General features: G+C 22.1%; 9 protein-coding genes across 9 annotated transcripts; 2 read left to right on the top strand and 7 right to left on the bottom strand.

Annotated features, from left to right (window-relative positions):
- Nucleotides 1-1,579: 1,579 nt before the first annotated feature.
- Nucleotides 1,580-2,756, top strand: PY17X_0617600 (conserved Plasmodium protein, unknown function; the record flags this gene model as incomplete). The annotated part of the gene is made up of 2 exons (XM_719532.2): nt 1,580-2,360; nt 2,569-2,756. 2 exons carry the CDS (start codon nt 1,580-1,582, stop codon nt 2,754-2,756), a joined length of 969 nt encoding a protein of 322 aa, XP_724625.2.
- A 500-nt stretch (nt 2,757-3,256) lies between these two features.
- PY17X_0617500 (conserved Plasmodium protein, unknown function) lies at nt 3,257-5,983 on the bottom strand (the record flags this gene model as incomplete). The annotated part of the gene is made up of 2 exons (XM_022955399.1): nt 3,257-3,304; nt 3,485-5,983. 2 exons carry the CDS (start codon nt 5,981-5,983, stop codon nt 3,257-3,259), a joined length of 2,547 nt encoding a protein of 848 aa, XP_022813181.1.
- A 768-nt stretch (nt 5,984-6,751) lies between these two features.
- On the bottom strand, nt 6,752-9,151 carry PY17X_0617400 (conserved Plasmodium membrane protein, unknown function; the record flags this gene model as incomplete). The annotated part of the gene is made up of 14 exons (XM_022955397.1): nt 6,752-6,826; nt 6,935-6,991; nt 7,101-7,154; nt 7,337-7,468; nt 7,579-7,611; nt 7,702-7,758; nt 7,911-7,997; nt 8,090-8,149; nt 8,263-8,299; nt 8,431-8,473; nt 8,579-8,628; nt 8,712-8,761; nt 8,850-9,011; nt 9,149-9,151. 14 exons carry the CDS (start codon nt 9,149-9,151, stop codon nt 6,752-6,754), a joined length of 900 nt encoding a protein of 299 aa, XP_022813180.1.
- Nucleotides 9,152-10,440: 1,289 nt separating this feature from the next.
- On the bottom strand, nt 10,441-11,427 carry PY17X_0617300 (drug/metabolite transporter DMT2, putative; the record flags this gene model as incomplete). Its single annotated transcript, XM_720465.1, has 1 exon — nt 10,441-11,427. The coding sequence occupies one exon, from the start codon at nt 11,425-11,427 to the stop codon at nt 10,441-10,443; it is 987 nt and encodes a 328-aa protein (XP_725558.1).
- Nucleotides 11,428-14,073: 2,646 nt separating this feature from the next.
- PY17X_0617200 (eukaryotic translation initiation factor 3 subunit I, putative) lies at nt 14,074-15,310 on the top strand (the record flags this gene model as incomplete). The annotated part of the gene is made up of 3 exons (XM_720464.1): nt 14,074-14,163; nt 14,312-14,357; nt 14,463-15,310. 3 exons carry the CDS (start codon nt 14,074-14,076, stop codon nt 15,308-15,310), a joined length of 984 nt encoding a protein of 327 aa, XP_725557.1.
- Nucleotides 15,311-16,260: 950 nt separating this feature from the next.
- Nucleotides 16,261-19,374, bottom strand: PY17X_0617100 (conserved Plasmodium protein, unknown function; the record flags this gene model as incomplete). Its single annotated transcript, XM_720463.2, has 1 exon — nt 16,261-19,374. One exon carries the CDS (start codon nt 19,372-19,374, stop codon nt 16,261-16,263), a length of 3,114 nt encoding a protein of 1,037 aa, XP_725556.2.
- Nucleotides 19,375-20,103: 729 nt separating this feature from the next.
- On the bottom strand, nt 20,104-21,781 carry PY17X_0617000 (cysteine desulfurase, putative; the record flags this gene model as incomplete). The annotated part of the gene is made up of 2 exons (XM_022955396.1): nt 20,104-21,411; nt 21,506-21,781. The coding sequence occupies 2 exons, from the start codon at nt 21,779-21,781 to the stop codon at nt 20,104-20,106; spliced, it is 1,584 nt and encodes a 527-aa protein (XP_022813179.1).
- Nucleotides 21,782-22,258: 477 nt separating this feature from the next.
- PY17X_0616900 (conserved Plasmodium protein, unknown function) lies at nt 22,259-24,939 on the bottom strand (the record flags this gene model as incomplete). Its single annotated transcript, XM_022955395.1, has 10 exons — nt 22,259-22,444; nt 22,624-22,723; nt 22,841-22,971; nt 23,071-23,277; nt 23,374-23,467; nt 23,610-23,807; nt 23,948-24,063; nt 24,194-24,336; nt 24,485-24,705; nt 24,905-24,939. The coding sequence occupies 10 exons, from the start codon at nt 24,937-24,939 to the stop codon at nt 22,259-22,261; spliced, it is 1,431 nt and encodes a 476-aa protein (XP_022813178.1).
- A 541-nt stretch (nt 24,940-25,480) lies between these two features.
- Nucleotides 25,481-26,575, bottom strand: PY17X_0616800 (transcription initiation factor IIA subunit 1, putative; the record flags this gene model as incomplete). The annotated part of the gene is made up of 5 exons (XM_022955394.1): nt 25,481-25,534; nt 25,649-25,720; nt 25,940-26,031; nt 26,127-26,219; nt 26,365-26,575. 5 exons carry the CDS (start codon nt 26,573-26,575, stop codon nt 25,481-25,483), a joined length of 522 nt encoding a protein of 173 aa, XP_022813177.1.
- Nucleotides 26,576-27,565: the final 990 nt, after the last annotated feature.

The raw sequence follows: 27,565 nt of genomic DNA, 5'->3' as shown, positions 1-27,565 counted from the left end.
AATAAATGGAAACACCCACCCTTTTCATATTAGGCCCTTTCGGCAGTAATGCTATAAATATGATGTATATTCAATTTGATATATATATATATATAACTCTTTTGTATTTTTTTCTATACTTTTCTTATATGCATATATTAATAATTAATTATGATAAAGGTCCTTAAAAATATTTTGCTTAGTTATTTTTCACAAAGAAAATAAAGTAACGATTTTTATACATAAAAAAAAAAAAAAAGAAATATTTAAATATGCAAAAATTTCAAAAGTTCATAATTTAAAAAAAATGAGGCTATATTATTGTAAAGTACAATTAAATAACTATCCGTTTAATGAATTAAAAAACTGTACTAACATTTTTAAGTTTATTCATATTTCAACTTATTTAGGTTTGTTTGTTTGTTTATGTCCCTTTTTTTCTAATTCCGTATCAAAATTTTAGCGCTTAATATAAAAGAAGGTTTTATTATATCCAATAATGTATGGGAAATCGGATATTAAAAAAAAAATAATTTTATTAAAAATATAATCACAATAATGCATAAATAATTTTTTTTTCTTTTTACGTGAGATTATAATGTAAAAACTTTACATTAAAATCGAGCAGAATCGGATGTAAGGTTAATATCCATCCTTTATATTTTGGGGTGTAATATTATATTAGCTTAGGTTTTTTTTTTTTTTTTTTTTTTTTTTTTATACTTTTTGTTCTTTGCCTTTTACTGTTGCCTTTTTTTTGTTTTTTTATTCCTTTTAAAACTTTGAACATGTTTAGTGGAAAAAAAATTAACATATATATATTCTATGCAAATATATATACTTTTCTATTCTTATAAAATTTATTTCTCATATTTTTTTAATTTAATAATATTTTACTTAATTTATATATATTTTTTTTTGAATTTTATAAAATCACCAAAATAGAATAAAAAGGGGGAGAATACAGTTTGTTTTTGTAATGTTTTAGTGAAAAATAAAATAATAAATTGTTTCGGTTTTATTTTTTGTCAAAAAAAAAAACACGTATTTCATTTCGTATAACTGACAACCACCCATAGTCAAAATTTGTGTTTAACAAAAATTGTCATATATATCATTATTATTTGTGAAGAATATCGCAATAAATTTGTTTATTTATATTTATTTGAATAAATAATAAAAAAAAAAAAAAAAAAAAGGGGGAAAGGAAAAAAAAAAATATGTCAACTTTAAGTGAATTATACACATAAAATGGAAAATTTTAATTTCACAGTTTAAGTCCATATACAATTTATGTGACCTATACACACACGTATATATCATGCCTGTTTTATATATATATATATATATATATATATATATATATATACATATATACATACGTGCATACATACATACATACATGCATACATACGTGTGTGTATAAATTATTGCCAACTTTACAACACCATGTATATTTACAAATGCGAGAAAATAGTAAACTCTGTAAAAACATTTTTAATTTAAAAAATCATAACATTTGTTTTCACCCCCCAAAAAAGGGATATTAATTTATCACTTATCTTTCTCTATATATAAAAAAAAAAAAAAAAAAAAAAAAATGACGCTAGCTAATAATCATAAATATAATAATGAGAGAGAAATAATTCTTTTGGGGTTTTTAAATGTTGATAATGTATATGGAGAAAATTGGGTCAGTAAAAAAGAAGAAATAAAAAAAGACGTAGAATATAAAGTAGTAAAATTAAATCAGGCTTTTAAATATCCATCAATATTTCAAGAAAATTTTGAATTTCTTTCTTCTGATGATTATAATTATGTAAAAAATAATTATATATATAGTGCCATTCTTATATACAATCCACATTTAAATGATATAACCACAAATAGTAATAATAACCATGATAAACAAAATAGTATATTTGGTAATAAAAAATGTAATAGTAATTGTCGAGTTACAATAAATGAATGTTTAAATGATTCAAAAAGGTTAAATAGCGAAATAAAAAATCAGGAAAATATTAAAGAAAATAATGAACTAAAAGAACAAGAAGGAAACTATAATTCAGAAAAAAAAAAAGAGGGAATAGGAGTCTTAGTTGTAACATGCAAAAAAATGGATAAACCAAAAATGAAACATATTCTCATTAAAATGATAAAAAAAGAAATAAAAGTTGAGTCTACTGTTTTAAAATATAACGGAATTAGTAACATCGCAAATAGCGCAAATAGCGAAAATAGCGAAAACAACGCAAGTAGCGAAAACAATGCACACACAAATAAATATGCAGACAGAGCTTATATATCTCCATCAATAAATATCGACAAACCTTTTGATGTTAGAAGAAATAATTTTTTTAATATGACTGCATATATATATGGTAATAAATATTGAATAGTAATATAATTGAGTTTGTTTATGCTTGTGATATATGTATAAATAATGTCCTTATATTTAAATTTTTATTAACTTTTCTGGACATATTTTTATTTTATTAATTGTATTTTATCTTCTTTTCATGTATATACTAAGTATGTACTTGTGTTTATTTTTTATTTTTTTTTTTTTTTCATTTATTCCAACTTTAGGGTCGTCAGCAATTTTAGAAAATACGAATCTCATTCAAAGGGAATATGGAGATGATGAATGGGCAAACAAGTTGAGAAAAACAAAAAAGGAAAGAAAAGAAATAAACAAAACTAATAATGATAGTAATATTGAAATGTTTAAGGACAATAAAATAATAAAAACTTTCACATCCTTATTTAAGAAGTAAAATTTTGATTTCATATACAAAATTTTACATATATGTGTATGTATAATATTTTCATGAATTGCTACGTAAAAATCCGAGATAAATATTTGAACAAAAAAAAAAGCAAAATCAAGTTCGAACAAATAGGTGGATGTTTTGGTGGAAGACCATAAGGGGGAAAAATAAAATATAATAAAGTAAAATATAATAAAGTAAAATATAATAAAGTAAAATATAATAAAGTAAAATATAATAAAATATAATATAATAAAATATAATAAAATAAAGTAAAAATATAACATCGTGGTAATAAACGCTGAGATGAAGGATGGTAAAATTTGTTTTTTTTAAATTTGGCGAAAATGAAATGTGTGCATGTAGTGTAGGTAGGAATTCAACTATATTTGAAATATTTTCAGGAAATATGATCATAAAAATTGATACTGATTTTTAAGCAACATAAATGGGAAACTGTATACAACATAATGCAATATAACAATATAACATGATACGATATAATGTTATTCCCTTTTCAGAACCTTTCGAACGTCAAAATATTTTGAAAGCTCCTGCAAAAAAAAAGAGTCGAACATGTTCAAAAAGCTAAATAAGATGAACATGTTAATGAAATGAATTTCGACAAATATATGTTTCTATGCTCATTACACAATGTGCATACGTATGTATATATATATGTGCATGCCTATATGTTAGTATTTAATTTTTTTTATATCGATATGATGGCTTACCATATCGTCATTCAGATAGACAATATTCTCGTATATGTCTGGTGGAATAAACGGATATAATACATAAATAAAAAACTTAAACACAAATGAATAATTAAAAAAATAAATAATTTTGATATTTTTTAAAAATTCTTGAATAACTTGAAATATATCCTTAAACAATGATAATATGTTTGTGATATTTGACAAAATACTTTCCGAAAAAATAAACAAAAGTATAAACTGATTTCTCATAAAGGTATTAAAATAATATATTAAATAAAAATATAATAAATTATAATTATATATTAATGGAAAATTACAAAAATTTATAATTATTATATTTCGCCCAAATTCATCTATACCATATTCATATATAAAATTCATTTTTTTTAATTCTTCAAATTTTTCTTTTTTATTATAATTATAACTTAATCTTAAATAACATTCTAAATTCATATCTTCATCATTTCTATTTATTTGGGTTAATTTTAAAAAATTTTTCTGACTTTCATTTTGGGTCTTTATGTTCAAAAATTCGGTATCTGCTTCTTTAAATATTTCAGATGTAGATGAGCCAGAACAATCTGAACAATCTGAACAATCCGAGCAATCCGAGCAATCCGAGCAATCCGAACAATCCGAGCAATCTGAGCAATCTGAACAATCCGAACAATCATAAGATAATTCCTCGTCATTATCCAAGATGTACTTTTCCTTTTTCATCTCACTTTTTTCAGATAGATTTGTATAAACTTGATCATCATATTCGTTTTGCTCTCTATTTTTTTTCTCTCTATTTTTTTTCTCTCTATTTTTTTTCTCTGTTTTTTTTTTGCGCCTTTTTTTGCGCACTTTTCGCAAACTCTTAAATATCGTGATATTTCTATTTTGCACATCTATGGATCCAATTTTATTTCCAATGATGGCAATGTTTGTAGATAGAAACCGTTCTTGCTCTGTCCTTGGGAAAAATATAGATATATATTTTAACAAAAAAAAATAAATAGCATTTGAATTTGTTACAAAGATTATATTTTTTATTGTATTGTAAAATTGTGGTATTAATAATAATGAACGTAAACTTTTTAATAGGGTAATTAAAAATATATTTATCGGAAAAAATAAACTAAAACATACAATTGGTATAGATATAGATTGTATTTTTTTTTCAAAACATGCATATAATATTTCATGGACACATAAATTCATAGTATTATGTGTTGCTAAAATAAATTTACTATTATATTTTGGTAACATAACATGTAATATATATTTATGTATATTATCATAACTATTTGTTAAATAAACTTCCCCACTTTTTTTTGTTCTTATTTCATATTTTTCTTCTTCTTCTAATTTCATTAAACTTGAAGAATATAAATTTTCACATATACTTTTAGAATATTTATAATTATTGTTTGCATAAAGTATTATACCTTGACTTTCTATATTTGCTATATCACCATTATATATTTTTATTTTTTTATTCAATTCTTTATCAATCATATATGTTTTATTTTTTACAGAATAGTTGTATGCTTGGGTTATATCTATTTTTTGATATTTTTCATGTTCATTATTATTAATAGTTTTATTTTTATCACAAAAGTTGTTTCCATTATTCTTGATATTACTCTCATCTTCATTTTCTAAATCGTTTGGATATTGAAAATGGTGTTTATTATTTTGCGGATTGGAAAAAATATCTCTACTTTCGTCATATATTACCTTTTTATATCCAAAATTATATAAAGAGTCAGATGTGTTTTCTATATATTTATATATATCACCCGTTTTTGTAAATTTTTCAGATAATTCAAAATTTGTTTCATTTGTACTTATAAAATTTGTTTTATATTCTACATCATCATTAAGTATGTATGTAATTTTATTTTGGTTTTTTTTTTGATTTTTTTTTTGATTTTTTTTTTTTTTGTTATCTTCACATGTTTGTTTTTCGCCATTTTGATTATGTTGTTTATTTTGGTCTGAAATTGAGTAGCCATTATTATTGTCTTCATTTTTTTCCAAAGATAATGTTTTGCCTAAAGCAATAGATAATTTTTTATCTCCCTTTTTATAACCATCAAAAATAAAAGAAAATAAAAAATTAAAATATGAACTATCAATAGAATATATCAATGGATGATATGCTAAATTAATTTGGAAATTTTTTTTAACAAAATAATTGTATGTATCAAATTTACAAAAAAAATCTTCTTCTTCTATATATAAATTTTCATATATTTTTTTATAAATATTAATATAATAAAAAAGACAAAAATTTAAATCATCCCAATTTATTATATTTTCATTTTTAATAATTCTTCTTTCTATATTATTATGTGTATTTCCTAAACTATTACTATCATTTATAATTTTTATTGTGTTTTTTATTTTTTTATATATTTCACCAATTTTTTCTTCGCCTTTTTCTAGTTCGATATCGTTTATTATCTCTGATAGCTCTTCTTTAGCCCAATAAAAAATTTCATTTAATTTATCACTAACATGCATGTTTATTTTGTTAATTAATTATTTTATTCGTTTTTAATTTCTCTCTCTCTATATATATATCCATGTAACTGTGTATATGTATAGGGGACTTTTGTGGCAATCCTCTAAAAAATATTTTCTCTTCATTTATTTATAGATAGATAAAAATGGATGAGAATGGATGAAAATGGATAAAAATGGATGAAAAATAGATAAGAATAGGTAAGAATAGATAAAAAACAAATACACACATATATATTTTTGCTGGCCTAAATTTGATAAGGATATTCCTTTTCCATTTTTCATACAAATGTATATTATATATAATTTTTTTTTTTTTTTTTTTTTTTTTTTTTTCCTTTTTTCATATTTATAAGGATTAAAAATTTTTCATTAAAATGAAAATAAAAATATTTATCATAGTTTTAAATCAAACTATAAATATAGAAATTAAAAAAAAAAATATTCATTATTTTTTTTTTACAAACATGCATAAATAATATTATATATGTATATACATTATTATACTTTTATTCATATATTTAAAAAATTATTTTCACGTCGAGAAAAGGAACGAATTTATAAAAAAAATTTAAGATGATAAAAAAAAATATTGGCACAAAAATCAATTTAAGAAAGAAAAAATATAAAGAGGAAATAACAAAACGAACGATAAAAAAGTATATTAAAAAAACAAAAAAAATAAAGAATGGGTTAAATAAAGAATGGGTTAAAAAAGTATCGTAATCTAAACTTCGGAAATTGTTTTAGCAAGAATTATAAAATAGTTCAATTTATTTGACCTAATGTTTCATTATTTGCATAGAGCGAGGATGCTTGTACATGTAGAAGCCTTGTATCGATCTGCATTTTTTTTTAAAAAATAATAATAAGAAGAGATATACAATTTTACTAAAATTATGAATTCATATAAACAAATATATAATGTAGGTGATGAAAATAAAATATTACTGGATCGTAGGTTAGTTCCACTTTGTGAAGACAAAAATCGGAATAGAAATATATACCCTATAAAATAATCGGAAAAAAAAAAAAAAAAAAAAAAAAAATATCAATGCATATTTTTATATATAAAATGATACAGTGTGAGTTTGACTTTTTTTTTGAAGTTTCTTACAAATGCCACCAATAAAAGAAGAGAAAATAATTCGGTTCCAATACAATTAAAGTTCTAAAAAAAAAAAAAAAAAAAAAAAAAATTGATCTAATGAAATAATCATTCTTATTAATGTGTATATCTATTCATTTGGCTATCTATTATGTGTATATCTTTTCATTTGGCTATCTATTAATGTGTATATCTTTTCATTTATCTTCTAACAATTTTTGCCTTTTTTATATTTTTTGAATTACCACAAATAAAGTTGAAACAAATATTATTGTGTAAGCCCATAAACGAAATTTGATATATTTTTCTTCTTTGCGATAATATATATATTTTATTTTATTCAATTGTTTAACATGATAATATAAGTAATATCCTGACTGTAAAAAAATTCAAAATTATATGAAAAAATATATTCAACTAAACCCTTAACTTTTAAAAAGCATATACATATAGAGGCTTTCTTCATATTATTTTAACTAGCTATTACACATATTAATGAAGGGAAATAAATGTCTCGGTTCTGTAAAAATATAAAATAAAAATATGCACACACATGTATGTATGTATGGACATATAATGCATGTAATTTGTAGATTTTCCCTTTTTTAACCTTATAAATAACAAAAATTAGGGTAGCAATTCCATTGGCCCCAATAAGAAAGATACTCTGAATAAAACCAACAAAAGGTTGTATATAAATAAAAATTATTTCTGATTATGCATTAACAAACATATATATTCATAAAGCTATGACTTCATAAAGGTATATGTTCATATTGGTCTATTTTTTTTTTTTTTTTTTCCTTTTTTGTCTTATACCGCGGAATTGTTATATTTAAAAATAATGCCATACAAAATGCAAAACCCAAGAACGATAAAGAAAATAATTAAAGTTGATACTGGTATCTATAAATAGTTATTTTACAAAAATATAAAAAATATATAAAAAAATAATAATATGAGATATGGATGTTTATGCACACTTTTCTTGTATTTACCGAAATGGAGTCTTCATTTTGTAGATTCATGTAAGCTAATAAATGCCCAATGTATAAAAGCTATAAATTTATTTTAAGCAAAAATAACGAAAAAAATAAAGAGTTAAAAATGGACACAATAATAATATTTTATTTTATATTTTTATTTTATATTTTATATTTTATTGTTATACAGTGATGAGTAAAAGGCTACATATGGAGAAAAATATCCTGTGTTAATTTAAAAAAAAAATGTGGAATAAAAATAGGAAAATGTATAAAATAGTTGGTTATATTTTAACTCCATTTTCTCAATATATACACATGATATAAAAATTGTCTGTAATTTGTTTTTTTATTACTGTGGAGCGATTTCGTTTAGTATAGATGGGTCAAGTTCATCATCTGAAAAAAAAATGAAAAAAATAGAAAAAAAAAAGAAAAAAATGAAAAAAAACATTCTATATGAAAAGTATGGATAAGTAGTTTTTGCAACAGTTGTAAACATACCTATCAAATCCTCGTGAATAATTTTCTTAATATAGTCATAGCAGCTATGCCTAAAAAAAAGACAAAAGATGTCCACGCTCATATATTTTTTTTTTTTTTTTTTTTTTTTTTTTTCCGTTCAATTTAATCTTACCAGCACATAAAAAAGAAATATAAAATGATAATATAACTAATAAGGAAAATCTAAAAAATAAGATAAATGAATAAACTTATGTAATATATATTAGTATAGTTAATTTCGTCTTAGTTATTGGCTAGCTATTTTTCCTACTATTATTGCGGAACGTGGGGAAATATTTAAAAAATTTCGAAAATTATAGAGAAAATAAAAAATGAAGTGAGACAATTTTGTGGTTATTATTGCACATTTATTGTGCAAAAACATATCAATTCCATCTTTTGGGTTTTTTTTTATTGATAGCAATTCGTTTAACTATGAAAAAAAAAACAAAAATTAAATAATAGTATTGTATTTTTGTGAATAAAAACAGACAGGTATATATACCATCATACATATTTACATTTGTACTGTAGAATTAAAATAACATTTACAATAAATTATGTTTTTACCATTTTAAAAATTTATGGTAATTCAAAATTCGGGTTTATCACCCTATTCGAATATTTTATTTTCCCTATTTCGATTTATTTTTGGAAATTATTATTATTATTATTATTTATTATTATTTATTATTATTTGTGTGTTTTTATTATTTTTTCGTTAATTCCCCATTTTTATTAAAAATGGACTATTTAACCACAGATTTAAGAGCTTGACCTATGGTAACAATTATTTCGCTAATTTCGCTAATTTTGCTAATTTCGCTAATTTTGCTAATTTCGCTAATTTTGCTAATTTTGCTAATTTTGCTAATTTTGTTTATTTTGTTTATTTTTCTAATTTCGCTAGTTTCGCTAATTTTCCTAACGCGAATAGCAAAAATTAAAGAATAAAAAATTTTATAAGGATATGAGAAAAAGAAAGATATTTTAAACGTCTACAAGGAATTATAGAAAAATTGTTTATAAAATAGTTAAAGCTTGTTATGTTATTATTTTTTAAATAAAATATTTTTTTATTTTTACAATTTGTATGTATACTGAACATACATTTAAAACATCACCATATATGGAAATATTTTTTATCATTTTTTTATATACCAATTTATTTACTATAAAATTAAAGATAAAAATGTTAAAAAAAAAAAATTAACATACATAATGACAATGTCAAATAAAACATATTTATTTATGATACTAAATAATTCCAAAAAAAAAAATTAGCATACATATTTTATATGCATATTTATATACTCGAGTGTTATAACAGGTGTGGAAGTTATTCACATGAAATTATAATAGATATTTAATTTAAAAAAAAAAAAAAAAAAAAAAAATTACAATTAATTTTATACTCTTTAAAATTGTTATCACAAATTGAAAGTAGTAATACACTTAGTATAAAAAATTTCCAATAAAAAAAAAAAACTAAATTAAAAACATAAATATATTGCTCAAATAGAGACAAATTATATAATTGAAAATTGTGTTATATATACATGCTGTATAAAAGCAAAGTAATGGCAACAAAAATTGTTTCACAAAACATTCGTAAAAATATAATTCAAATAATCTGTACAAGACTACGATGAGTATGTATTAGTATGCGCATGTATTAGTATTAACATTAACATTAGCATTCGCATTAGCATTCGCATCAGCATTCGCATTAGCATTCGCATTCGCGTGTGTGTGTGCATTTGAAAGGGAAGTAAATTTTTATAACTTAAAATTGGGCTAATAAGCTGGTAATCTGAAAAATTCTCTATAAACTTTTTCTGTAATTTAAATCGAAGTGAATGTTATACCTTTGGCTTGATTAAGATATCTGGGTCGTTTTGCATTTTATGTAATATCAATTTATCTTTAATACTAGTTAAATAATCATTATATGAATATACAACTACTCCTGTCATACAAAATGCAACAGATAATGAAGAATGCAAATTTAGGCATTGTTTTGAGTCATATTTACAAAAAAAAATATGACTAAACATAAAAATGATAACAACCTTAAGGCCTTTTAATATACCAATATATAATGATCCCTTTGTTTTCATTATATACCACAAAGTTGAAGATGTAATTAAATTAAATAAAAAAAGGAAAATAAATGATATAACAATTATATTAATATTTCCATTATTTTTTATAATATTTTTTAATATTAAATTATCAAAATTTGGTATTGTCCATATACATGTCCATATAAATATAGCAGATGAACAAAATATTCCCATCAAACATACAATATTTGGTCCATCCATATTATTCATATATTTTTCATTTAAAACAAAAATAAAACCTGTTAATATATTACTAGATATAATTAATATTGAACCAATAATTTCTTCACCATGTATCTCAACTTTTAAAGTATTTGATTTTATTGCAATTCCAAATGTAATTAATAATATCCCAATTAGCTGAAAAATTAATAATTTTTTTTTTAAAATAAGTTTTCTCCACATTGCTGTAAAAATTAATGTAGAACTATCTATAATAACATATAAAGCTGAACCAGAATATATTAAACCAACTTTTTTTAAAACTTGATTTATTAAATCCATAACTGAAATAAATAATATTTTTTTCCATTCACAATCTTGTAATTTACATTTTGTTGGTAAAAAACCAACCATAACCATTGATAAATAATGTGGTATTAAAAATATAAAGGTGCTCGAATTTGCGCATCCATTATATTTTATCGTATCTATTAGCATGGGCTGTACACAATAACTTATAATAAACAACAATAACGTTGCTTCCACCGCATATTGCTTCATTTTGGCTTTATAAATATATTAAAACGTTATACTATTTGTATTTTCTATTTTAATTCATATGCATTTGATTTTTTTGAATTTAAAATATTTTTGTAAGCAAGCAGTCACTGTTGTATGATACACATCGTTGCTTAAAGGTTGAAGCGTTATGCCTATTACTGCGTTGTTATGTTACTATTGTATAGTGTTACTATTACGTTGTTACTATTACGTTGGTGTTACGCTCTCTTGTGAAGATTCTTATTATGATTATGATTATTTTTTTGGGGGGTTGTGAAAAAAAAGAGAGTAAAATAAACTAGGGACAAAATGCATTGCAAATATGGCGTTGTGAGAAGTAAGCGATAAATTCGAAAATAGTAATATTGAGAGTATTATCATTATAAGCAGGCCATAATAATATGAATATGTTTCACATTATATTTAAACATAGAACAAAACAAAAAAAACAAAAAAAAAAAAAAAAAACAAAAAAAAATTAAAAAAAATTGGGTATTAAAAAAGGAAAGTAGAAATGTGAAACATATTATTTACGGTACGAAAAACAGATTTCATACTAATAAGCATTTCAAATGCTTATAATGATGATACTGAAAACAAATAAAAAAATATAGATGAGTATATAATACCACATGGTTTTTATTTTAGCTATTTTCTTCGGGACGTTTAACAATAGGCCATTATAAAAGCTTTCAAAATTTATTTTTTTCCAAAAAAATATGGAATTAGAAAACTATAGAGCTTGTATAATGATGTGATAACTTTGAAAAATATGAACATAAAAATATATAAAAAGCAATATAGAAATTATGGTAATAAAACAATATTGATGTATATGAGGGTACGATAGATATATATATATATATATATTATAGCTGCATAAATAGCAAAATGTATACACATATGTATGTATATATATATGTATGTATATATGTATGTATATATATATGTATGCATGGCCTTATAAAATATACGCGGCATTAACAGTATGTTTAAATTATTTATGTATATAGTTATATGTATTTTTAAATAGCCATTACATAAGAATTGTGTTAATTATTTTTGTAAACTATATTAAATACATAAATAATAAGAAACTTAATTTGTAATTAAACAAATTACATAGATTTTTTTTTTTAAAAAGCTAAACCACTTTGATAAATAAGTATATCTTAAATATGAACAATATTGCTGGCTTTATAAATAGTAGCAATATTATTTTTATAAGGTTTTGTGAAATTAAATTTTTTGTAAATATATATAAATTAATTAATAAAATATACTTATTAATACAAGGATTATGAATATTTTATTTTTTTCTCTTTAATCGGTATATATGGATAATATTATAACCAAAAGAATAATGAAAAAAAAAAAAAATATATAAATATATATCAAAATAATATTGACTAATTTGAATTGATAAGAGTTTTATTAATAATACTAATAAATAAACTTTTAAAAATAATAAAATGTTTTTTTTTTTTTTCAATGTGAAAAATTTGGGCTTAATAAAATGCACGTGGAATTATAAAGCACAAAAGGAAGGGTCATGGGTTGGTATCCAAAAGTAGTGAAATATAGTAAAATATAGCGAAATAAAGATGTAGCAAAATATGGGCATTATTCATACATATTAGGTATTGTATGTATTAGGTTGTATATAAGGTATATCATATTTGCTGGATATATCATATTTGTTGGATATATCACATTTGTGCTGTATTTTTGAGGGCAAACTATAAAACCCCTAATAAATATAAAAAGGCGCAAGTATAATTGGGGTAGGTTTCATATAATATGCAATATATTAACAAAATGGATAGGGGCAAATAAAATCTATAACATTGCATTTAGGCATAGTTAATAATTTATTTTTATTATTCATTTTTCAATCTTTATATCTAACAAATTAAATTTTATACTTTTTCTATAATAAATAATATTGCTGGCTTTACCGATTTTACATAAATATATTTTATAATAACATTATTTTTTTTTTCCTTTCATTTTTTCCCTATATAATATATATGCAGCAAAAATGATACGGGGTGAAAAAAAGTAAAATATTAATAAAATATACGTGGAAATACGAATAATAAATTGGCCCTATATAAAATAATTGCTAAGCCCATTGCTGGCATTATACATATATAATATATATATTATATATATATACATATTTATTATATATACATATGCTATATACCGTCGTAGCGCTGTTTATTTTATTCATATTTCCTCTTTTATCTTTTGCTAAATAATAATTCCTATCATTGTAACACCCCATTTATCGAACTAGTTTAAATAAAAAAAATATTAAAAAAAAAAAAAAGGTAAAGTAGGAAAATAAATAACATTAAAACCACTGACATGAAACAGAAGGGAAGAAAAAAAATTAAAACAATAAAATAAAACAATAGCAAAAATTTAAGCATATACAAAATACAAATTTGTTTATTTAACCAAAGAGAAGAAAGGAAAATCGGAAAGAAATCGGAAAGAAATCGGAAAAAAATTGGAAAAAAAATAGGAAAAAAATAGGAAAAAAAATCGGAAAAAAAAATAGGAAAAAAAATCGGAAAAAAAATAAATAAAATATAGAAATAACATATTTTTACGAGATTAAAATTAATCATTATAAAAATGAAGAGAAAGTATTTATGTGGTCACAATCGTCCATTAACTCATGTAAATACAAACTGTGATGGAGATTTATTATTTACTACAGGAAGGGTTAGATAAAATTAATACATAGAATTCCCATTTCTTCGCTTCCTATATATAGATATATTTTATGGGTTCATTAATATATACTTGTTTGTTACCCTTGCTATTTTGTTTGTATACCCATAAACACTTTATTTTTCTTATTTTTATGCAGGATAAAAAATTCATTTTGTGGAATTTAGCTGATGGAAACCAAATAGGTTAGATCATTTCACAATTATACTACTATATTGTTTGCTTATTTTTATACTCAACATATTTAGAGTTATAATTTATGCATCACATATTTATATTCATTTTGTTAGGCCTTTATGAATGTAGTGGAGCTGTATATAATTCAGATGTCACATTTGATAGCAAAAGGGTAGTATGCTCATCAGCAGCAAATAAAATATATATATTTGATGTATATACTGGAGAAACTTTAAAAGTAATCGATGAATCAGGACCTGTACGTTTTGTCGAATTTAACAGAGACCCATTAAATCAAAATCGAGTAATTGCTGCAATTGATAGATTAAAAGCAGATCATAAAAGATTTATAAAATTGTATGATTTAAAAAGTGATACATTAATATGGAAACAAGAACACGAAAGTCGATGTATACAAGTAAGATGGTGTTTTTTTGATAAATTAATTTTATCTGCTCATGAAAATGGTGAAATAGTAATATGGAATTCAGAAGATGGACATCAAATTCGAAAATTTCAAGCACATACAAAAGAAGTTACAAATTTATCATTTGATAAGGATAGAATGATTATGCTATCATCTTCAACTGATGGAACTGCTATTTTAAGAGATGCAGTTAATTTTGATATTATTAATGAATATAAAACAGATCGACCTTTAAATACTTGTGATATATCTCCATTATTTCGAAGTGAAAATAATCCAAAAAACCATATCATTTTAGCTGGTGGGCAAGCTGCAGAGCATGTTACTACTACTGCTACTGGAGAAGGTAAATTTCAAACTTTACTTTATGACATTATACATGCCAATGAATTGGGAAGTATTAAGGGACATTTCGGTACAGTTCACTCAATTAAATTTTTACCACATGGTGATGGTTTTGTTTCGGGAGGAGAAGACGGTTTTGCTAGAATTTACCATTTTGATCAAGACTATTTTATAGGAAAGTATGATTAATTTTTTTTTGTATAAAATAGGATAAAATAATGGATAATTGAAAAGATAAACAAACTAAAAAACGCCCCCAATTGGGTCATATATATATACACACATACATACATGTGTGTGTATGTTATTTTCCCATGAAAAAATTAATAGTGTATAAGCTGTCAATTATTTCAAAAAAATGTAAATATATCCATCACATAAAAAGATAGTCTTAAATAAAGCTTGTTATGTCACATAGAAAATAGTCAAACCGAAAAAATAGAATAAAAAAAACTAGCTAAATAAACGAAAAACTAGCTAATAAACGAAAAACTAGCCAAATAAACGAAAAACTAGCTAATAAACGAAAAACTAGCTAAATAAACGAAAAACTAGCTAAATTTGTTTAAAATGAAAAAAGTATTTAAAAAAAAAATATATATATATATGGAGAAACAATATTTTATGAAAATTATAAATTTGTTTTTATATATATTATATATATTTATTTATGCTTCCACATTATATGCTTTTTTTTGAATCCTAATAGTATACACCCATATGTACATATATATATATATATATTATATGTGTGTGTATATTATAATGTATTGATACAATTTTAATTTGTACATTTTTAATTATATATATGTTTAATGTTTACGCTGTTTGCGTATAACATATATGTGTATATATGCAATATATACATTTTTCATTTTTAACTTTTAAAAAAAAAATAGAATATTAAAAAAAATTAATTAAAGTATTTATTCCATGCTGGGAATGGGTATATATTTTGTGGTTATCTTGTTCAAATTTTTTATGATTTAGTAGAAAATACAAATATTATGATTTGGTGACTTATATATATATATATATATATGTGGGTTGAAAATGTGTTTCAAATTAATTAAAAAAAAAAATATAAAAATGAACAAATTAATGTGTATGTACATATGGGCTTATAATAACTTAATTGGTTATTGAGGTTTCAAATATTCATTTACATACATCGATAGAAAATGGTCAACTGGCTGACCTTTTTTACAATTTTTGAAATACTTGGCTGGCTTTGCGTTTTTTATCTCCTTTTTCGTTACAATGTTTTTTTTATGCTTATAATCATTCAATATATAGTTTTCACTATTTTTTATTTTTTCAATTTGATCAGAATAGTTGTTTTGCAAAAAAACATTTTTTTCTAGACAATTATTTTTGCCTTTTTTTTCTTTTTTTTCTTTATTAAATAATGAGAAAGCATTTTCTAAGTTAAAACGAAGTATGGCTCCTTTTATTTGATCATTGAGATAGAAAATATAATTTGTTGCCATTTTTTTTTTGCTTGCCATTTTTTTAATATGCAATAAATGAACATAGCGACTTAACATATTAATTATATTATATGAACAAATATATGTTCTTACACTTATATCATCATAAAATTTATTTAGTGTAACTATGAAATCAAGACATCGTCTGCCTGGTCTAGTTTGATTGGTATTCCACAAATATAAAAATATTTTAAGGAGCTCTATATTAAAACTTTTTATATTAAAAATATAAACATTTGAATAATAGATATTATTTAAGAAATTATTTATTACAACATCTTTAGAGGATGGTTGAGCATTTTTTTTTTGTATTTTTTTTTTTTTTTCATTGAAATTAAATTTTTTGTTCTTTATAATATATTTATAATTATTTTTACAACTTTTAAAAAAATATATCAAAATATTATTATATAAGTCGGAATAATTAAATAGAGTGACATTTTTTATCAACAAATTTAAATGCTCAATCGATGCTGTTTTTTTGTTTGCTATTTTCAAATTTAGCAAATAAAAAGCGTAATAATAATAAAGTCTCGATTGTACAAAATTTTTTTTATCATTATTATTTAAAAAAATATCTAGTAAAAAATTTATAATATTTTCTCCTTCATTATTATGATTATAAATAAATGAAGCAACAAAAACAAGGTAATCAGCATAGTATTTTTCAATGTAACTTTTGCTTTCATATGAATTATCCAATTTCCACTTATTCAAATCTTCACTAACTTTATTGGATATTCCTTTAATAACACCATAATGAACAAAATTTTCTTTATTTAATATATCACATAAAAAAAATATTTCTTTGTGTGAAAATGTATTTATAATTTCAGAGCATGTTGAATATAATGATAAAAAAAGACTCCTTACCAAATTATTGTCACTATAAAAGTCATCTTGATTTTTGCATATTTTTCTTTTTTTTCTTCCCCCTTTTAATAATTTATTTGTTAGTTTATTATGCAAATATTGTTTATTTTTATTGCTATATGTATTTGGATTAATTAAATTTTGTGTGCAGTTTTGATTTTCATATGAATTATTAATTATTGAGTTATCACGAAAACTGTTTTTTTCCTCAATAAATTTTATTTTATTTATTTTATAATAATTATTTATAACATCATTATATTCATTTTGAATATTTTCATGAAATGAATAATAAAAATGTGCATTATTTAATGATATATGATCCATAAAATATGTATTAATATTTTTATGATAGTAACTTGATATATTGTCATACATTATATTAGAAGATAATGTATTCTTAAGTTCAATCTTTTGTGCTGATATTTTGTGATAATATACATTGGACTCATAATATTTTAATATCAATTTTAATAATACTAAACTGTTTTCTGTGGATATTTTATGCACATTGTTCAAAAAAATAGCTAAAAAGGGTATATCAACAAAATAAGAGAAATATATCTGACTTATTTTTAATAAACATTCTATATCATAAGTATTTAACAATTCGGATTCTAATTCATTTTGATAGAAACTTGTTTTTTCCTTCAAGAATGTTAAGTCTAATTCATTTAAACAGTTCAAATAATATAAAATTTCTGAATATTCATGTAATGTGATATCTAGATTATTTTTTAATAAAATATGTTTCAATTTTGTCCCTATATATATAATATCAGGAAATATATTATGATAATTATAAACATATTTAAGTATACTTAACACATTCTTTCCATTTAATTCAATATATTTATCATCCATATAAAAATTTGATGCTAACTTTTTTTTTTCTAAAAATAATTCTGAATGTTCATAATTTTTTAAAAAAATATTGCTTGTACATAATTTTTTGCATTGTGTCGAGCTATCTATAATATGAATTTCACCATTTTCGCTTTTTCCTTTTATATTTAAATCGAATATATAAAAAAGAAAATCATTCCAATATTCCGAAAATGGGTTATTCTTTATGGAAAAATAACAAAGCGATTCACATATCAAACCTATATCGTTATAAGAAAAATAGTTTATATTTACAATACAATATTTAGTTAATAATTCTATTAAATTTTTTTCTGAACATATAATTTTATCTCGATATATTTCCCTGATCGTGTTCATGTAATTATTTGTATAATTTTCATTTCTCAAATGTGTGCATTTATCATATTTTAAATTGTTGATATTTTCCTTCGATTTATTTATTAAATTTCGATATGTATTTTTGACTAAGACATGAAATATGTGGATAAAATGTCGTGGTTCTATGGATGAATAGAAATGTTGTAAATATGAGAAAAAAAAATTAAATATACATGTATTTCTTTTATTTAATGTTTTAATGGCTATAGATAATAAATATACATTTATATGATCAAATTTTTGATTATAATAAAAAAATGATGGTTGATTATTATTAGTTGGAATTACATTTTTATTGTGTCCATTAATTTCGTTATTATTATTATTATTTTTTTCTTCTATATGTTTTAAATGAAATTTAAAAAGTAGATTTTGTATATTATCCCATATATATTCATTTTTTATTTTTTTTTTTATAACTTTGTTCAGAATTTTTCCAATATCTTTTTCATTTAAATAAGCTTTTTCTTTTTTAAATAAATAACTTTTTAAAATTATGCTTTCTTTATTTGTTTGATTTTCACACGCTTTGACCAATTCTTTATGTTTTAGGTAAAAATTGTTTTTAAATTTAAACACATTTACATTTCTTTCATTTTTTTTTAATAGATTAAAAGTTTTTATGTTATTTTTTGCAACATTCATAATATATGGTTATCCATGCAAAGTAAAAATACATGGACGAAATATAAAATAATGACATTTACAATATAGAAAATATTATATAGTTATAAATTCATCCTTTAAACTTGTAACATTTATAGAACTTTTTTTTTTTTTTTTTTTCAATTCTTTCGTATCTATAAAGCTAGCTACTTATGAAATATTTCAACATCACATTTTCCTATCCTGATACGCATATATATTATATACCCCAATTTTTAAATTGGCACTTGAATTTTATTCACAAAACGATAACAAAACGATAACAAAACGATAACAAAATGATAACAAAAATTTTATTATTATTTATGTGCATATAGAATATATATTTTTAAATTGTATACAAAATAATGAGTATCATGTGAGAAGCATAATTTATTGTGTAGTGTTATTAAAATAAAAAAAAAATTGAAAATTTTATTTTTCACAAAAATATAAATAAAACAAAGGAATAGAATGTTATGTTATAAAATATAAAATAAAATTGTGATATGTAGAAACTAATGACCAAATAAAACAATTATTAAAACATGAAAATATAAAGATAAAAATGTAAAATATAATGATAAAAAGATAAAAATGTAAAATATAAAGATAAAAAGATAAAAATATAAATATGCATTCATATGAACACACACGAATAATTACTAACTGTTTTATGTAAAACTGAAAAAATAAATTATAAGAATTAAAAAAATGACCCCAATTTTTCTAAACAGCTTTTCCATTTGTACGCATTTTGTGCAACATACAAGTCGTAGCTGAAATTTGCTCCGCTAAGTATTGCACCTCTTCTGGCGTATTATAAAACATTATTGATACTCTTGATGATTCATTTATATTAAAAAATTTATTATGTAATAAAGATGCACAGTGATGTCCTGACCTTATACAAATATTTTTGAAATCTAAAAATGTAACCAAATCAAAAGAAGTGAAATTTAGAGACCATAATGGCAATATTCCAATTTTCTTTTTATTATCTTTTCTAGTATTATGAACAAAAATTTTAAGATAATCATTGTCTTCGTTTTGAATTTCTGAATGAGTATATGTATCATCTACTTTGTTATTTCTTATTTGTATTGATGTATGCATTTCATCTAACTTAGTGGGGATATTTGGAAGCTCAACTAAATGATGTGTCAAAAAACTTCGCAAATAAAATAGAAACAGATCATATAAATACATTTCATATTTATAAGCATTTCCTTCATCATTTATTTTTTGTAAATATTTGATTGCTTCACCCATTGCTAATATTGCTGAAATATTTTGAGTTCCAGTTTCAAAGATGTGGGGTGAAGACACAAATTTAGATCTATATTTATTTACATCTGTTATTATATTACTTCCATATAAAAATGGGTTCGTTTTAGATGCATGAGTAATTTTTTTTTTGATATAAACAAAACCACTACCAAATGGAGCACAAAATTTATGTCCAGATGTAATTAATATGTCTGGGTCTTCATTTTTTAATTTCATTTTTTTAATATCATATTTTAAATGGGGAAAACTTTGTGCTGCATCTATTATTACGATTATATTGGGATTTTTTTTTTTAATTTTTTTAATAATTAAATTTATATTTTGAATATTTCCTAACACATTTGAAACATGATTAATAGAAACGATTTTAGTATTATTATTTATTTTTTCTACAAATTTTTTTATATTTATATATCCATTTTTTTTCAATGGTATATATTTTAGTTTCCCTTTTTTTTTATTTCGTATATTTTCTTGCCATGGGATAATATTAGAATTGTGTTCTAAATAACTTATATATATTTCATCATTTTCATTTTTTATAATTTTATCCATTATAATATTGCATACCAGATTTATTCCATATGTTGCTCCACTTGTAAAAATAATCTCATCTGAACTATCACAATTTATATATTTTTGAACAATAATTCTTACATTTTCATAATTATCTGTTGCATTTCTACTTATTTTGTATATCCCTCGATGTATGTTTGAGTTATTATAAGAATAAAAGTTTTTGATTTTCTGTGAAAAGAAAAGGAGGGTATGCATTATATCAAAACTTAGATGAATATGTTGTCAAGTTATTTATTATTTCGCATTTTTATGGAAAACTTACTTCTATTACAGATGCAGGCTTATGCGTTGTGGCCGCATTGTCAAAATAAATCGGAGAATTGTTTTGTTGAAAAAATGGAAAATCTGATCTTATATTTTTAAAATAGTTTATTATATTACTATCGATTTCGGGTTTCTCATTTTGTAGCTTTAATATATGTCTTTTATAAATTGGGTGTGTGTATATATTTTTTTTTAAGGGAGAAATGTAATAAGAATAATAGCCAGTTATTTTTAAAAATAACAATAAAAGTATACATATAGATTTATTATTCATATTCCCACAAATATATAATTAATAATATACATACATCCATGTATTTGCAAATGCGTTTCTACTAATAGCATAGAATGGGCATTATTGTATCGCACAAAAAATATGCATTTGGCAAAAATTATGCATTTGGCAAAAATTATGCATCTGGCAAAAAATATGCATTTGGCAAAAATTATGCATTTTCGGAATTATTCAATTCATACACATTTTTTTTTTATTTAAATAAGATTGGTGTATAACTATATAATAATATAGAAAAAAATATGAATGCAAAAGGTACATTAGTTTGACAAATAATTATACTAGTTAAAATTAAAAGAGGCAAAAAAAAATAGGAATAATATGGAATAAAATAGGAATAAAATAACAGCCCAAATTGTGAAAAGCATAAAAATTAAAAAAATATTTCAATAGCTTATTATGATAAATTTTCATATTTTGGTTATTCTTTTTTTTTAAATACATATATGCATTTTTTTACGTCCTGTTTTTATATCTTTCTTTCTCCAAATCGTCACAAAATTTTTTTGCTCTGCTTAAACATAACTCCATGTTTTTGAAAAAGGCAAAATCCCAAAATATTTTTATTTTTTTATTTTTTTTTTGAATTAATTTTTTGAAAATTTTATCGGCCATTTCATCAAAAGGGAATACAATGTGTGGCTCGCTTATGACCTATAATAGTTAGTCAAAAAAAAAAAAAAAAAAAAAAAAAAAAAAAATGTAAATAAGGTGTAAATAAGGTGTAAATAAAATGAATGAAGAGTAGACTAATTCTTACAAATTGTTTACTTTTTTTTGCTTTTTTTTGCTTTTTTTTACTTTTTTTGCTTTTTTTTTACCAAATCTGGCGTCTCCTTAATCTTTAACACATTTTTAAGAAATGCAAAAATTTGAAGTTTTAATTTTTCACTATCTTGTTCTGAAGCCGTAAAGCGAAGTCTTCAAAAAAAAAAAAAGAGAAAAATGGTTAAGCCACAAATATACTAAAACAAATAGTAGTTATTACATATCAAAATATTTGTAGACATAATTGGAATTGTCTTCTTCATTTCATACCTGGTTTCCAAAGTTTGGTGTAAATTTTCTATACGTGTTTGATTTTGTGTAAATTGTGGAAATATATTATTATCATATAATAATGAAATTAATTTATGTTCTGGATTGTTTTTAATTAAAAGTAACGATTCCTATGGATAGGAAAAATAAGAAAAAACAAATTTATAATATAAAAAATATTTATGCACATTAATTTTATATACTCAATTTATTTACATCTATAAATTTACCAAGGTGTGGGAAAAGGGAAATACATTATTTTTGTAACAAACATTTGTTATTATAAGTTTTTTTGAAGAAAAATTTAATAAATATTTTATCATATTATTTTTATTCTTAATTTTTATATTTTTTTTTTTTAATAAATTTCTCAATTCGAATGGATTAAGACAAAAAATTATTTCTCTACATTTTATTGATTTTCGTCCAACATTAACCTGAAATGTTGTATATAAAAAAAAAAAAAAAAAAAAAAAAAATATATGCATATGTAATTGCTTATTCTGAACTAGGGGCTTCAAAATATAAAGTACCTTAATTGTTTTTCCTTTTTGTTCAATTTTTAAATTTCTTGTGTTTTCAATCCATTGCATATTGTCACATTGGTTTAGGTACTCTCTAAGTTTGCTATAAAAAAAAATACAAAAAAATACAAAAAAATGCACAAAAATACAAAAAATACAAAAAAATACAAAAAATACAAAAAAATACAAAATTTGGTAGTGATAAATATTTTGTATGAATTATTTTTTGTCTCAAATTTTCATACTTTGTTAGGGACACATTTCCATCTTTAAATCTAAATATTATTTTATTTTTTAAAGAACCATTTGAATTTTCATTATTTTCATTATTTTCATTATTTTCATTATTTTCATTATTTTTGTGGTTTTTATTAGAAGAAATAATCGCTTTTAAAATCGATTTATTTTTATGTACAGATTTTACAAAATCAGGGAAATAGGAACTATAATAAAAAAAATAAAGCCAAATTATTACGAAATATTCTAACTCATAAACGATAAAACATATATTTTTACACATATGCAAATATTAATATATTTCCATTTATTTTTATACATTGCAGTTTATTTTTTTTTTTCTTACTTCATTAAAATATGTTCTGAAGAATAGCCAAAATGGTAATGCAAATATGGAGCTATCAAATTTTCGCACAATTTTTTGTCGACATTTTTTAAAAGGAATGTGCTCAATCGTTCGTCCTACAAGGGAAGCCAACCAGACAGAATAGAAGAAAGCACAAATCGAGAGGAGTGTACATTTAGGCAATCTAATAATTACAAAAATATGTAGATCAGAATAGTCTCAATTATTTCACCTTTTTCAGTTTACCTTTTCTACGTTTATAGAGCTACGAAAAAAATAATCTTTTAGAATAAAGAAACATATTCTAAATAAATATTTATTAATTTTATAAAATTTCCCATTTTCGCTTAAGTAGGAAATATTGTTGGAATACTTGTTTCTTTCTACAACTGTAGTGAAAAAGACAAAAAAAAAAAAAAAAAAAAAAAATAGCTAGCTCAATATGTACATTTTCAAAAAGCTAGCTGCACACATTATTATATGAACTTATAATACTGACATAAATATATTTATTTGAATTATTATATAAAATATTACTTTGTGGTTCCATATTTAAATCCTTTATGAGCGAAAAAAACGAATCATATTTATTATTTAAAGTAAAGGAGTAATACATACCCCCTTCGATTATATTCGACTTGTAATAACGAGTATTTATTAAGTTGCATTTTTTCTTAACTGTTAATAATTTTATATTAACCTTCTTTTTTTGTAAATAGTAACTTAAACATAGGGAGTCAGTGCCCCCACCTACCAAACTGTACAATTAAGATAAATTAATATATAGAAATGTATGGTGATAATAAATGGTGGTAATGCATGGTGATAATGAATGGTGGTAATGAATGGTGACAATGAATGGTAATAATGGATGGTGGTAATATAGGTACATGTACAAATGCAAAATCGAGCTTGTTATATTTCATATTTTTTTATTATTGTTTGCTCATTTTTAACCATATATTTCTAGTGGGGCTAAAGGTCTTCCTCATAATAAAAGTGAATTATTTAAAAATTAAAAACCCATACATTATGAAAAATAATGAATAAAAAAAAGGAGAAAAAATAATTATACATACAAATACACATACAAAAAAAAAAATATATTTTTCGTTACATAAGATATATGCTATAATATATATCTAATGCAAAACAATTAATAAAATAAACGATGGAAATGTTTTTCCTATTTTTTAGTTGAAGATATTAGGAAATTTTGCTTATACCGTTATAGGTATTTAAGGGCATAAAAGTATTTTAATATTTAAGTTTTTAAAAGGAAGCAAAAAAAAAAAATTAAAATAAATAAAACAATAAAATTATCACAGGACTAATAAAACAGTAAAAATATCACAGGACTAATAAAACAGTAAAAATATCACAGGAATTATAAAACAGTAAAAATATCACAGTAATGATAAAACAGTAAAAATATACAGTAATGATAAAACAGTAAAAATATCACAGTAATGATAAAACAATAATAATAACAGTTTAATCATGATAATAATGAAAAAAAAAAAAATATTCATATCAAAATTCAAGGTCTCCTTGTAAACTTCGAAAAAACATTTCTTTTCCATCCACCTATAAAAAATAGTTTTTACAATTTTTATGTCACTATTTTTGAAAAATTAAGTTAAACATAAAAAAATTATATTTAACAAAATTAATAAATATAAATAAAAAAAAAAAACGAACCTTCATTAGTCCACCTTTAAGTTTAATTTTCCAGTTGTTGTTAGCATTTCTTCTTCCACATGGTTTTGATATCTATATTTATAAACAAGGGAAATAATATATATATAGTATATCAGTTCAAAAAGTGTGTGCAAATATGTATGTGTGCAAATATGCATGTATGTATATATGCATGTCTGTTAATAAAATTTATAGATATAGCTATGTTTGGTTTATATAGCTATGTTTGGTTTATATAGCTATGTTTGGTTTATATAGCTTGTTTGGGTTTATATAGATATGTGTTTATACCTTTTCCGATATTGCAACAATAACATTATTTGTTGGAGGGTCTACATCACTTAGGTCACTTATAGAAATATCATCTAAATCGTTCAATTCGTCTAATAAAAATGAACAAGAAAACACGAAGTAAAAATGACACGAAGTAAAAATGAACAAGAAAACACGAAGTAAGCTCGCTTATGTGGAAAATTACCATCATTTTCATCCTCAACATGTTCAGAAAAATCCGCAATTTGCTTTTCTTCCACTTCAGCATCTTCAAATTCATCTTCGTCAAAATCGTTATCTGGGATTGGGAATGTGTGCAAATAGTAAAATAAACATGTCGGAAAAATTATGCCAAAAAAATTATGCCAAATAAAAATAGGAATCTGATAATGCTTATATGTAAAAGATGATTTTTATTATGCAATGTAAATTTTATAACTTACTGTTTTGATTTTTATTCTTGTCCTCAATATTTTCATTTGTGCTTTCCATAGAATTGTTCATATTTTTTAATTTTTGTTCATAAATTTTTAACCATCGTATTTTAATAGCTTCAAGAATTCGAACGTTGTAAAATTTGCTACATTTTTTTATGGTACTATCAATAATTCTTTTGTTAACCTCTTCTAAATATTGATCTTTTAGTAAAGACATTATTCACAATTATAAAATTGTCAGTATTTTTTTTTTTTTTTTTTATCATAAAAAAATTTACATAAAATAATATGTTATTTTGGCTGTTTCCCTTTTGCGTATTTCAATGATTTTATTTTTGAAAACAAAAATTTGAATTAAAAACTTTTAATTTGTTCATTTTTTTTTTCTACTTTCTTAATTTTAATTTATTTTATTTTTCTAAAAATGAACAGCATGTATGATAGCAATCGAAGTTAGGTCCTTTGCACCCACCCAAAGAATTTCCATAATGTTTCTTTGTGTTTTTAAATTAATGAGTAGAAATTCAAAATTAAAAAAAAAAAAAAAAAATTATGAACATGTTAATAATTTTATGTTATTACATAATTTATATATTATATTTATCGTAAGGAGTCAAAACAATTTAAAAATAAATTTAAAGTTTTCTCCATAAAGAGCCTCAAATAAACCCCCTCTTTATAGTATCCAGTGTATTTACACCTTTGTACATATATATATATATATATATATATATATGGATACTAAATATTTTCAATACAATATTTTCAATTCTTAAAAAAAATGAAATAAAGAAGAGTTTACTAAAATATTATTTGTTTAGCGATTCGAAAAAAAAAAAGTGCATTTTTGCAAAATTAATAAAAGTATACACATATATGCATACTATAATGCATCCATGCATATGTATAGCACCACAACATACAAACAATTATATATATATATATAAGTATGTACTATGTATATATAAATGTTATATTTGATGTGTATGTATTTAAATATATATTAAAATGACACACATAGTTAAAAAAAAAAAAAAAAAAAAATATATAAAAGCCATAAAAAGGAAAAAAAAAATAGAATATTAGTTGGTATGGAAGTAATATATTAATGAAATCTTCTTTACTTATTTCTCTGTCAAAGCGTTTATATATATATGCACAATTTTTATTACAAAAATTTTAAAAAGGACATGTGTGCAATTCTTTC

This window comes from Plasmodium yoelii (assembly GCF_900002385.2).
Source record: "Plasmodium yoelii strain 17X genome assembly, chromosome: 6".
Classification (NCBI taxonomy): Eukaryota; Apicomplexa; class Aconoidasida; order Haemosporida; family Plasmodiidae; genus Plasmodium; species Plasmodium yoelii.
The sequence above is the reverse complement of the archived record's forward strand: the minus strand, read 5'-3'. Positions and strand labels throughout refer to the sequence as shown.